Below are 13,294 nucleotides of genomic sequence, written 5' to 3' on the forward strand. Positions count from 1 at the left end.
GCTGTATGCACTACAGTCAACCAGACAGCATAATGCAACCAGACAGAGGGAGCATAATGCTGTATGCACTACAGTCAACCAGCATAATAATGCTGTATGCACTACAGTCAACCAGACAGAGGGAGCATAATGCTGTATGCACTACAGTCAACCAGACAGAGGGAGCATAATGCTGTATGCACTACAGTCAACCAGACAGAGGGAGCATAATGCTGTATTCTCTACAGTCAATCAGACAGAGGGAGCATAATGCTGTATGCACTACAGTCAACCAGACAGAGTGAGCATAATGCTGTATGCACTACAGTCAACCAGACAGAGTGAGCATAATGCTGTATTCTCTACAGTCAACCAGACAGAGGGAGCATAATGCTGTATGCACTACAGTCAACCAGACAGAGGGAGCATAATGCTGTATTCACGTCTTCCACAGACTACCGGTCTATGGGGTTATTAGTTGGTTTGTATTATACAGATCAGATTTATCTAAGTGGTGTTGTTAACATGACGTATCACCATGATAGACCACATGACTCAAGTTGAAAGACACTAACAATAATAATACCACTCATTCACAGGGGAAATTACACTGCTGGTCACTTCAGCAAATCAAAGTGGTCAAGCAGGCAGTGACACAACATCTACGCAGGCATTAGTAAAACCAAGATTAAACTGGTGGGTCAAATGATACTTCTGTAATCTGTACCTACAGCGCCAGTGTCACCATGAATCGTCATCCATTCAACAGGTCTGTTTGAGAACATTTGCATGCAGAGACGCAAAGCAATCTACAAATCCCACAATGAAAGTCAAGCAGCAGACCGACGACGCCAGGCAGCAGAGCAACACTAGGCAGCAGAGCTACAGGAAAACACATACACCAGTCATGAGGAAAGAACCCCCCCCAAAAACAAAAATGAGAGAACCTCAGAACAGTACCAGAAACAGTACACTCAGTAACAGTACCGTGACACTTATGCCCAAGCTGCTGTCCTTTTTAGACAGCTCAACGACAAACAGATCTCCAGGAGAGAGACTACTGACCCCTGGGACATTGCCACTTAACCCTCCCATGCTGCCGTTGGGGAGAGGAGGAGTTAACTCCTGCAAACAGAGAACATGGCAGTAAATGGAACATTGGGGTTGTTGCCAGGCAACAGACATGCAGGAGAGAATAACAGGAAGTCGTTTTAGAGGAGGGGGAGGAATTGGTATAGGAGGTATAACATAGGAAAAGATCAAAAGATGCAGCCATACTATAACACTATTGCATTTGTTAAAATTCTAAATGCAATGACATGTAGCCAGACATGATTAAACAAAACATGCAATTAGTTTGTAAAAAAACATCAAGCATTTGAGTGGTTGTTTGTTAACTACATGCATCTTTGTAGTGGTATTGTATAGTCTACCTTGAGGATACCTACAAACATATGACTAAATACTAGGGACTGTTTCTCAGATAGTCTTCAGGTGATACACAAGATGTTCAACATTATTCGCTGTACATGTTGCTCTTGAATTTGATCTTGTAGCCTACTGACTACCAGACATGTCAAAAGCACCAAAACACCACCAGAGAAAAACTCTCCATTACAGGTAACTGAAACAGAGCTGGCACCTGTTGAACTCTTGTTAAAGTTTTGTCAGAAAAAACACCGGCCCCTACCTACCTTTTTAAACTTTGGTTTCTCTTGACTACTAGAGTACGTCTCCTCATCCATTTCAGAGTCCCCTCTATCTGAATAGTCTGGGTCTTTAGGGACCTCAGGGATCTTAGCTTTCCTGGTTTTGGGTGGCAAAGCTGGTGGAGACGCTTTGAGTGGGTCGAAGGTCAAGGCGATGTTGTTGGTTCGATCCTGGTGATGGAGTATGGATACGGGTACTGAGGCAGCTTCAGTGGGCAGGGTGCGATGGGGGTGGGTGCCGTTGACGGGGATCTGGAGAGGTGCATTGGTTCTCTCGGCCCTGGAGTCCTGCGAGCGGAGGCTGCTCTGGCGTGGGACAGTGGAGACAGACGGGGTGGTGGTGGGGAGAGGAGGGCTGGGGGAGCCTGTTCCTGCCTCCTGTTCCTCAATTGAAGACTCAAAGTCCAGGTCCTGTCGTCGCTGTCCGGAGACCACCAGAGGAGCCTGGGGTTTATAAACAAACCCTGACGGAGGCTCTAGAGGAGACAGACAGGAATAGTGGTTATGAATGCACTGCTACGGATTATAAAGCGTGACATAGGCGCTTATAGTGCCTCTAAACCCAGCGCTAACGCCAGCCAGTCAGACTCAGCGCTAACCCCAGCCAGTCAGACCCCAGCGCTAACCCCAGCCAGTCAGACCCCAGCGCTAACCCCCCCAGCCAGTCAGACCCCAGCGCTAACGCCAGCCAGTCAGACCCCAGCGCTAACGCCAGCCAGTCAGACCCCAGCGCTAACGCCAGCCAGTCAGACCCCAGCGCTAACGCCAGCCAGTCAGACCCCAGCGCTAACGCCAGCCAGTCAGACCCCAGCGCTAACGCCAGCCAGTCAGACCCCAGCGCTAACGCCAGCCAGTCAGACCCCAGCGCTAACGCCAGCCAGTCAGACCCCAGCGCTAACGCCAGCCAGTCAGACCCCAGCGCTAACGCCAGCCAGTCAGACCCCAGCGCTAACGCCAGCCAGTCAGACCCCAGCGCTAATGCCCAGCCAGTCAGACCCCAGCCAGTCAGACCCCAGCGCTAACGCCAGCCAGTCAGACCCCAGCGCTAACGCCAGCCAGTCAGACCCAGCGCTAACGCCAGCCAGTCAGACCCAGCGCTAACGCCAGCCAGTCAGACCCAGCGCTAACCCCAGCCAGTCAGACCCCAGCGCTAACGCCAGCCAGTCAGACGCCAGCCAGTCAGACCAGCGCTAACGCCAGCCAGTCAGACCCCAGCGCTAACGCCAGCTCAACCCCAGCGCTAACGCCAGCCAGTCAGACCCAGCGCTAACGCCAGCCAGTCAGACCCAGCGCTAACGCCAGCCAGTCAGACCCAGCGCTAACGCCAGCCAGTCAGACCCTAGCGCTAACGCCAGCCAGTCAGACCCAGCTAACGCCAGCCAGTCAGACCCCAGCGCCAGCCAGTCAGACCCCCTAGCGCTAACCCGCCAGCCAGTCAGACCCCAGCGCTAACGCCCCAGCCTAACGCCAGCCAGTCAGACCCAGCGCTAACGCCAGCCAGTCAGACCCAGCGCTAAGCAGCTAACGCCAGCCAGTCAGACCCAGCTAACGCCAGCAGTACCCCACCCCAGCCAGTCAGACCCAGCGCTAACACCAGCCAGTCAGACCCAGCGCTAACGCCAGCCAGTCAGACCCCAGCGCTAACGCCAGCCAGTCAGACCCAGCTCTAACGCCAGCCAGTCAGACCCCAGCTCTAACGCCAGCCAGTCAGCCAGCCAGTCAGACCCAGCGCTAACCCCAGTCAGACCCTAACCCCAGCCAGTCAGACCCCAGCCAGTCAGACCCAGCGCTAACGCCAGCCAGTCAGACCCCAGCGCTAACCCCAGCCAGTCAGACCCCAGCCTAAGCAGCCTCAGACCCCAGCCAGCCAGCCAGACCCCTAGCGCTCAGAACGCCAGCCAGTCAGACCCCCTAAGCAGCTAACGCCAGCCAGTCAGACCCAGCGCTAAACCCCAGCCAGACCCCAGCGCTAACCCCAGCCAGACCCCAGCGCTAACGCCAGCCAGTCAGAGCCAGTCAGCGCTAACCCCAGCGCTAACGCCAGCCAGTCAGACCCAGCTCTAACGCCAGCCAGTCAGACCCAGCTCTAACGCCAGCCAGTCAGACCCAGCGCTAACGCCAGCCAGTCAGACCCCAGCAGCTAACGCCAGCCAGTCAGACCCCAGCTAACCCCAGCCTAACGCCAGCCAGTCAGACCCCAGCTCTAACCCCAGCCAGCCAGTCAGACCCCAGCTCTAACCCCAGCCAGTCAGACCCCAGCTCTAACCCCAGCCAGTCAGACCCAGCGCTAACCCCAGCCAGTCAGACCCAGCGCTAACCCCAGCCAGTCAGACCGAGCGCTAACCCCAGCCAGCCAGTCAGACCCAGCGCTAACCCCAGCCAGTCAGACCCAGCGCTAACCCCAGCGGGTCAGACCCAGCGCTAACCCCAGCGGGTCAGACCGCCAGCGCTAACCCCAGCCAGTCAGACCCAGCGCTAACGCCAGCCAGTCAGACCCAGCGCTAACCCCAGCCAGTCAGACCCAGCGCTAACCCCAGCCAGTCAGACGCCCCAGCGCTAACGCCAGCCAGTCAGACCCAGCGCTAACGCCAGCCAGTCAGACCCAGCGCTAACGCCAGCCAGTCAGACCCAGCGCTAACCCCAGCCAGTCAGACCCAGCGCTAACCCCAGCCAGTCACTCACGAGAGAATTCATTAAGCAAATATTCAACTTAGTTCAGACGCAGAAACGTGCTAATTAACTATAACGACCATAATCCATTGCGTTTTTCCCGGCTCAGACCGACGGATCAGAGGGGAAGAGTCATTATTTCATTATGCATTTAATGTTAATGTTAAATAAATCATCTAAAACTGTTTGAACCGAAATCGCCTTAAAGCACTAATCTCTCAGCACTAATGGAATATAATGCACAACAAGAGGTGCTTATAACTACTCAAACATCTATAATAACTACATAAATAGATACAAAGAGCATTTCTCTGGCCTGTGAGAGATGCATTATAATGCATTATAATGTAAGACATAGCTGCTAATAACTGCCTATAAACTACCTTCATAAAGCCTCTCTCTGGGTTGAGACACCACCAGCGTGACATCATCGGGGGCGCTCTGCAGGACCTCGGAGGCAGAGGTGTGGGGAAGGCCCTGTAGGTTCACCTCATTCACAGAGATTAGACGGTCCCCTGCAGAACACAACACACACACTGGCACTGTCAAGGCACATACTGGAGCAATCTGTCTGGAGTCATCTATTCCACACAATTCAGATATGGCTCTCTACACACACACTACACACACACACACACACTACAGTGAAAAGTTTTAGAACACCTACTCATTCAAGGGTTTTTCTTTATTTTACTATTTTCTACAATGTAGAATAATAGTGAAGACATCAAAACTATAAAATAACACATATGGAATCATGTAGTAATAATTTTTTTTCAAAGTGTTAAACAAATCAAAATATATTTTATATTTGACATTCTACAAATAGCCACCCTTTTTGCCTTGATGACAGCTTTGCACACTCTTGGCCATTTCTCAACCAGCTTCATGAGGTAGTCACCTGGAATGCATTTCAATTAACAGGTGTGCCTTCTGCAACGTTGATCTGTGGAATTACTTTCCTTCTTAATGCGTTTGAGCCAATAAGTTGTGTTGTGACAAGGTAGGGTTGGTATACAGAAGATGGTCTTTTACCAAATAGGGCAAAGTCCATCTGAATCTCAAATATATTTTGATTTGTTTAACACTTTTTTTTAGTTACTACACGATTCCATGTGTTATTTCATAGTTTTGATGTCTTCACTATTATTCTACAATAATAACAGTCAGTTCGTCAAATTTCTGCTCTACTGGAGCTGCCCCGGTCAACTACAAGTTGACTGGCCTGCACAGAGGCCTGACCGCAACCCCATCGAACAACTTTGGGATGAATTGGAACGCCTACTGTGAGCCAGGCCTAATCGCCCAACATCAGTGCCCGAACTCACTAATGCTCGTGTCTGAATGGAAGCAAGTCCCCGCAGCAATGTTCCAACATCTAGTGGAAAGCCTTTCCGGAAGAGTGAAGGCTGTTATAGCAGCAAAGGGAGGGGACCAACTCCATATTAATGCCCATGATTTTGGAATAAGATGTAGGACGAGCAGGTGTCTACATACTCTTGGTCATGTTGTGTATATTACACAAGAAGGAGCAGGTGTAGTGTGTATTACACAAGTACGAGCAGACCCTTTGGCTTGGTTTCAAAGACATGGTGCAATACATTTTAGACATTAAGTGCATTTTGTAAATGATGCTATATTATACAATACATTATTATTCAATACATAAATTATTACTATAATACACATTACATTATTATTATTAGTAGTAGTAGACACTACATTATTATTCACTACATTATTATCACACTACATTATTATTATCACACACTACATTATTATTATCACACACTACATTATTATTATCACACACTACATTATTATTATCACACATTATTATTACAAACATTATTATTATCACACTACATTATTATTCTCACACATTAGTATTATCACACACTACATTATTATTATAACACATTATTATCACACTACATTATTATTATTACAAACATTATTATTATTATTATTATCACACTACATTATTATTCTCACACATTATTATTACACTACATTACTATTATCACACACTACATTATTATTACACTACATTATTATTATCACACTGCATTATTATTATCACACATTATTATTATCACACTACATTATTATTATTACAATTATTATTATTATTATTATTATCACACATTATTATTATCACACACGTTACATTATTATTCTCACATTATTATCACACACATTACATTATTATTATCACACATTACATTATTATTATCACACACTACATTATTATTATCACACTACATTATTATTATCACACTACATTACACACTACATTATTATTATTATCACACTACATTACACACTACATTATTATCACACCCATTATTATTATTATTATTATTATTATTATTATTATCACACACTACATTATTATCACACTCCATTATTATTATTATTATTATTATTATTATTATTATTATTATCACTACATTACACACTACATTATTATTATTATTACACTATATTACACACTACATTATTATCACACACATTATTATTATTATTATTATTATTATTATTATTACTACACTACATTACACACTACATTATGATTATGATGATGATTATTATTATATTACATTATTATTATCACACACATTATTATTATTATTATCATCACACTACATTATTATTATTATCACACACAACATTATTATTATCATCATTATCATCACACACTACATTATTATTACAGACTATTATTACACACTATTATCACACTATATTATTATTATTATAATACAATACATTGTTTTCTCACTGACCTGGCTTGAGGCAGCCGTTGATATCAGCAGGACCCCCAGGAGTTATGGAGCTGATGAAGGTGCCAAGATCAACATGACCAGAGTTCTGCCCCCCTACTACCTGAAACCCTGTTGTAGAAAGAGAGACAGCAGGTTAGTATGAACAGAGCAACATACCAGAGTTCTGCCCCTGTAACATAACAAAGTGTGGAAAAAGTCAAGGGGTCTGTATACTTTCCCGAAGGTACTGTAGCCCAATAGTGTTTCCCCCATGTTGGAGGTCCATCCATCACAGCTAAATGTTGTGGCGTGGTAGTTGCACTAAATGAGGCTGTTTTTGTCAGAGTCTTCTTTGTCAGAGTCTTCTATGACTTCTATGCAGTGCACCTGCTCTAGGCCTGAAAACCCTTCTGAAAGCAGTGGGACTAACCTCAACCATTTATCAGTGTCTCTGTATCAACTCAGCCGGCTCTATTGCGGTTCCCATGGATCTATTGCTTCCCAATCTGTCAAACCCGTCCCAACAATCTAAGCTACACCACAGAGTAAGAGGGGAACTCACCCAGGCCAGACTTCACATCTTTCTTCAGATTGACCGTGGTAATCTCTCTCTCTGGGGAAGGCAAGGCATTCAGCGTCGTCTTCAGGGAACCTTGGTAAAACGCCATCCAAGGAGAAGCATTTACTTAGCTTTACAGAAGTGTGTATATAAAGCTACCGAAAACTAGCTCATGTATGTAGTAGGAAAATGAATGCACTCACTACTGTAAGTCGTTCTGGATAAGTACGTCTGCTAAATGACTAAAATGGTACTCAGGGCTCTAAAGTACAACCAATTTGGTCACATATGCGACTAAATATTTTGCTGTGTGACCAGGAGTTTTATTTGGAGAGCACTGTGTGACTATGAAGGAAAAAACAATCCCAGATAACAAATCAGGTCAAATGAGCTGACCCATATTATGGGTACAACATCCTCTGCTTCCTGTCGCAGATCGCCATGACCGCATGTTCTAAAACTGCTCTCGCGTTGACATAGTTAACCATTTGTTCAGTCGCGTTACTTCATTGTCTCTCTGTCTACAACAGGGTTTCAGAGAGTAGGGGGGCAGAACTCTGGTCTGTTGCTCTGTTCATACTAACCTGCTGTCTTGCTGTCTCTGTCTACAACAGGGTTTCAGATAGTAGAGGGGCAGAACTCTGGTCTGTTGCTCTGTTCATACTAACCTGCTGTCTGTCTACAACAGGGTTTCAGATAGTAGGGGGACAGAACTCTGGTCTGTTGCTCTGTTCATACTAACCTGCTGTCTCCGTCTACAACAGGGTTTCAGAGAGTAGTGGGGCAGAACTCTGGTCATGCTGATCTTGTTGCAGTTACTTACACCATTTGTTCAGTCGTGTTACTTCATTGCTAGCTAGCTAACTACCTGGTAACTTTACCAGTACATTCAGGGGGGGGCACAGAAAGTAAGGAGGAGGGTGATCTTCTTCAGAAGCTCAATGATCATAGCAATGAAGGAATGACAGATCTCTTGCATGTCATCATCACAAATCTGATGTTTTTATTATTATTATTATTATTATTATTATTATTATTATTATTATTATTATTATAATAATATCAATAAGAACAATAATAATAATAATAATACCGTCCTTTTTCTCCCCAATTTTCATGATAACGATCTCGTGTCATCACTGCAACTCCCAAACGGGCTCGGGAGAGGCGAAAGGTTAAGTCATGCGTCCTCTGTAACATGACCCTCCAAGTCGCGCTTCTGAACCCTGGCTCGCTTAAACTGGACGCACCAATGTGTCTGAGGAAACACCGTTCAACCGATGACCTGCAGGCGCCCGGCCCGCCACAAGGAGTCGCTAGAGCGTGATGTACATTTAAACAGTACCACTATCAAATGAAAACATCAAGGTTGTATTAAGTTGACTGAGGATTTCCTGTCCTACTGACCATAACATGTTGAATAAGAAGATGTGTGTTGCTGGACCCTGGGTAACCTAATAACACACTATGGTGAGCACATCACTCCGCCAGATAAATGACCCACATGATTAAAAACACACTATGGTGAGCACATCACTCCGCCAGATAAATGACCCACATGATTAAAAACACACTATGGTGAGCACATCACTCCGCCAGATAAATGACCCACATGATTAAAAACACACTATGGTGAGCACATCACTCCGCCAGATAAATGACCCACATGATTAAAAACACACTATGGTGAGCACATCACTCCGCCAGATAAATGACCCACATGATTAATAACACACTATGGTGAGCACATCACTCCGCCAGATAAATGACCCACATGATTAAAAACACACTATGGTGAGCACATCACTCCGCCAGATAAATGACCCACATGATTAATAACATGAAGTGTGAATGGACAGCATTATCTGTTGTGGGTGTGTGTCTGTAGGCATTCTCTCTGGTGTATCACAGAGACTGGTGAAATAACTGGGAGCAGCCTGTATGTATGACGCATTGAAGAGGTTTAAACAGACTGATCGCTTTAGCACATCTATATATCACTGTCATCCAGCACAACAGAAGCAGTGTGTGTGTGTGTGTGTGTGTGTGTGTGTGGGCCAGTGGCTAATGGGAGCGAGATAACACAGGCTAAACTAGGGTAAAAGGTCACGATACATTCTGGTGCCAAGCATGAGGCTGTTCAACTGGGGAGCCCTGGTCCAATTTAGTGCACTATATAGGGAATATGGTTCCATTTTGGCCACACATGGGGAACAGAAGCCAGAGTTATGGAACTCTACCAATGAGACTTAGTGTTCTTGCAGTTACTTACACCTATATAACTGAGGCTAAATACAGCTAAAAACCCATACGCACGAGACCGACAAGTGTCCCAAATGGCGAACCTATTCCCTTTATAGTGCACTATAAAGGGAATAGGGTAGTAGTGCACTATAGGGAATAGGGTAGTAGTGGACTAAAGAGAATAGGGTAGTAGTGCATTATAAAGGGTATAGAGTAGTAGTGCACTATAAAGGGTATAGAGTAGTAGTGCACTATAAAGGGAATAGGTTAGTAGTGGACTAAAGGGAATAGGGTAGTCGTGGACTAAAGGGAATAGGGTAGTCGTGGACTATAAAGAGAATAGGGTAGTAGTGCACTATAAAGGGAATATGGTAGTAGTGCACTATAAAGAGACGGGCGCTGTCAGAGAGACAGGCGCTGACGCCAGTCAGAGCTCACACCTGGAAAGGGAACAAACAAGTATGCCTACCTGAATACAAGAAACATCCTCACATAGTTACTAGACAATACAAGTTGGACAATGTTCACACAGACAGACAGTGTTGGTACTGCCAAGGCCAATGTCAAAGCAAACAACAAAAAACAGAAAGACAAGCACAGCATGTCTCATAGCAACCAGAAAAAGACTGACCTACGACATCAGCATGTCCCGTCTCTTCCACGGAGGAGGAGGAGTCAGACTCTTTCTGGAAGCTCTTAAGACTCCAGGCGGTGCTGCCGTGCGATGCTGACGAGCCAAACCTTCTGTTGAGGAGAGAGAGAGGAGGGAGAGAGAGAAAGGAAGGAGAAAGAGCATTAACACCCTTCTACAGAGCCCCTACAGAGCAGAGTATGATCTTTTTGTTACTGGTCTGGGACAGCCCAAACTATACTGCTGTATTAAAAGAGAAAGTCTTAGGCTAGAACTAACTACCATATTCAGATGGTAGTTAATCTGTCTGGAAGCAAAAACAACAGAGACTGTGGCTGAATACAACAATCCTCTTCACAAATGAACATGATGTTAATATGAAGCCCTGTTCTAGTCTATGGGTCAGAACCAAACACCTTTTTAATAAGAACAGAGCAGAACGTCTTTCCATTCCAAAAAGCCTCAAAACAAAATCTGGTGGGAGAAAGATAAGAGGGAAGACAAAGTACTGTCAACTCAGCACTGAACCAGAAAGGCCCTCCCTCGCCTCTCCTCCCCTAGAGGGCTAATTAAAGGCATGACTAGACATAGACTAGAACACTCACTGATCCACTGACAAAGGAATGAAGATATATTAACATAGTAAAAAAAATAGTCTGCTTTGGTGCTGAAGGTAGGAAAGCCCTGCCCAAAGTAAACAGCCTGTTACTCAGGCCCAGAAGCTAGGATATGTTTTGGACAGAAAACTCTAAAGTTTCTAAAACTGTTAAAATAATGTCTGTGAGTATAACAGAACTGATTTGTCGGGTGAAACCCCGAGCACAATCAATCCAGGGAGAAAAAAAAAAAAATCGACTGCACGCTCCGTGTTGTTTTTCTCTGGTATTGGAAACAGTTTATTCCATCATAAATTTGATAGATTATTTACATTTTAGGGTACTTAAGGTTGGATTAGAAACTTTGTTTGATATGTTTGGACCAAGTTTACAGGTAACTCATTAGATACTTTGTAATCATGTTGGGCCGGTGTATTTCTGAATCAAACGCGCCAAATAAATGGACATTTTGGGGATATGAAGAAGGAATTTATCGAACAAAACTACCATTCACTGTGTAACAGACATAGTGATTGCAAAAAGATGAAGATCTTCAAAAGGTAAGCGATTTATTTTATTGCTATTTCTGACTTTCGTTATGCATCTGTTTGGTTGGAAAATGGTTTATGCTTTCGTATGCGGGGCGCTGTCCTCAGATAATCGCATGGTGGGCTTTTGCCGTAAAGCCTTTTTGAAATCTGACACTGCGGCTGGATTAACAAGAAGTTACGTTTTTTTTTAAATGTATGACAATTCATGAAAGTTAGATATTTATATTTCTGTAATTTGAATTTCGCGCTCTGCAGTTTCACCGGATGTTGTCAAATCTAACCCGTTAAACGGGATTTGATCCTTAAGTTTTTCAAGGTCACTTTTGCAAACTTAAAATGATAAACATTCAACATTGGCCATGCTGTCAACCCAGCATGAATTCTGCCGAGCTCAAAACAACTTAACTCAGAACTGGGAAATCTGATTTCAGTGAGTTCAAGACAAATGGTAACTCAGGGGGGGGAAAAATAACTCTGACTGGGAAAATAGGTTTTAAACGGTCATCCAACTCAAAATTGTAAGTCGGGAACTCGGGCCTCTTTCTAGAGCTACTACCTGAAGATCACTGACATCGTCATGATTGGACCTTGTCCCCCCCCCCCTCCCCCTAAGAGTTCCCAGTTGTCTTGAAAGCACCATAATTTCAGAGAATACCCGACTTTGATTACAAAATTTGCCCACAAGAAGGAGCGCCGCACCACCTTCCTGTTCAAGTGAACACAACAAGGTGAGTCCAAAAATGTATTGTATGCTGCTGCATAAATGATGTAATATGCCAGGGAGATATGTATACTGTAGCTAAGAAAGTAATACTAAGTGTATGTTGTGTTGTAAGATGTTAGTAGCCCATGTGCCTCACCCAAATAATTTGGTCTATTTTCCCCTCTTAATTTCGCCTAATGTTCTGACTTGCTGCACATGTAGCCTAAAGCCTGTTTTAGAGAAATGCAATCATTGAATATTGTAAGAGATGTCATTGTCTGCTTATACGCCCCCTTTAGTTATCCTACGCTTCTGACTTGGTGTACAGGGAGGACACTATTGCCCATGTACTGAATTCTGGCGCTGTACATTTCAAAAGTGCTGGTCAAATCGTTATATTGACTACGTCCATCCTAGCTTGCGCATTAGTGCCTTAATCGAAATTACGGATGGCCTCTTACCCGCTTGTTGGCCTCTTATGCCATAGTTTGTACATCTCAATTGTCAGTAGAAACCACATTTGTTTAAGTCAGCCATTTCAGCTATGTTTTTTTTAAGCAGTAAAAGAGGCTGAATGAACTGCTTCACTGCCAGACAAGGCTCCATTCCACTGTAGCAGTGGTAATGTTGGGACTGCTGTTGGGAGTCTGCAGTTGGGACAGCTTTATGTACTGTAGGCCCTAACAGTTTGTGGGCACCGTTTGTCACCGTTATGGTGCAATTAATGTATTGTTTAGTGTTGTGACTTTGCTGGCATTCATCCCCCACCATTTGTTTGTTTGTTTGCCTCACCACCGGCTCAGTCAGGACGACACAATGTTGTCTGCTGCAATAATAACAGTCTTTATTCAAATGATCGGAATGTTTCTATGGAGCACCTAAAC

At 44.6% G+C, this 13,294-nt stretch overlaps 1 protein-coding gene across 4 annotated transcripts in view; it reads right to left on the reverse strand.

Moving 5' to 3' along the window:
* Positions 1-13,294, reverse strand: part of ptpn13 (protein tyrosine phosphatase non-receptor type 13) — a 148,253-nt gene that overhangs the window by 26,448 nt on the left and 108,511 nt on the right. The window contains exons 21-26 of one of the 4 annotated variants that reach the window (XM_042326447.1): positions 10,561-10,670; positions 7,689-7,778; positions 7,148-7,255; positions 4,742-4,873; positions 1,674-2,164; positions 967-1,104 (exon numbers count right to left, since the gene is read on the reverse strand). In XM_042326447.1, coding sequence (XP_042182381.1) covers positions 967-1,104; positions 1,674-2,164; positions 4,742-4,873; positions 7,148-7,255; positions 7,689-7,778; positions 10,561-10,670 — 1,069 coding nt within the window. Of the gene's footprint in view, positions 1-966; positions 1,105-1,673; positions 2,165-4,741; positions 4,874-7,147; positions 7,256-7,688; positions 7,779-10,560; positions 10,674-13,294 lie in introns of all 4 variants that reach the window. The other 3 variants (XM_042326448.1, XM_042326446.1, XM_042326449.1) reach the window with 3 other exon arrangements.

The sequence above is a fragment of the Oncorhynchus tshawytscha genome, linkage group LG09, assembly GCF_018296145.1.
Source record: "Oncorhynchus tshawytscha isolate Ot180627B linkage group LG09, Otsh_v2.0, whole genome shotgun sequence".
Lineage (NCBI taxonomy): Eukaryota > Metazoa > Chordata > Actinopteri > Salmoniformes > Salmonidae > Oncorhynchus > Oncorhynchus tshawytscha.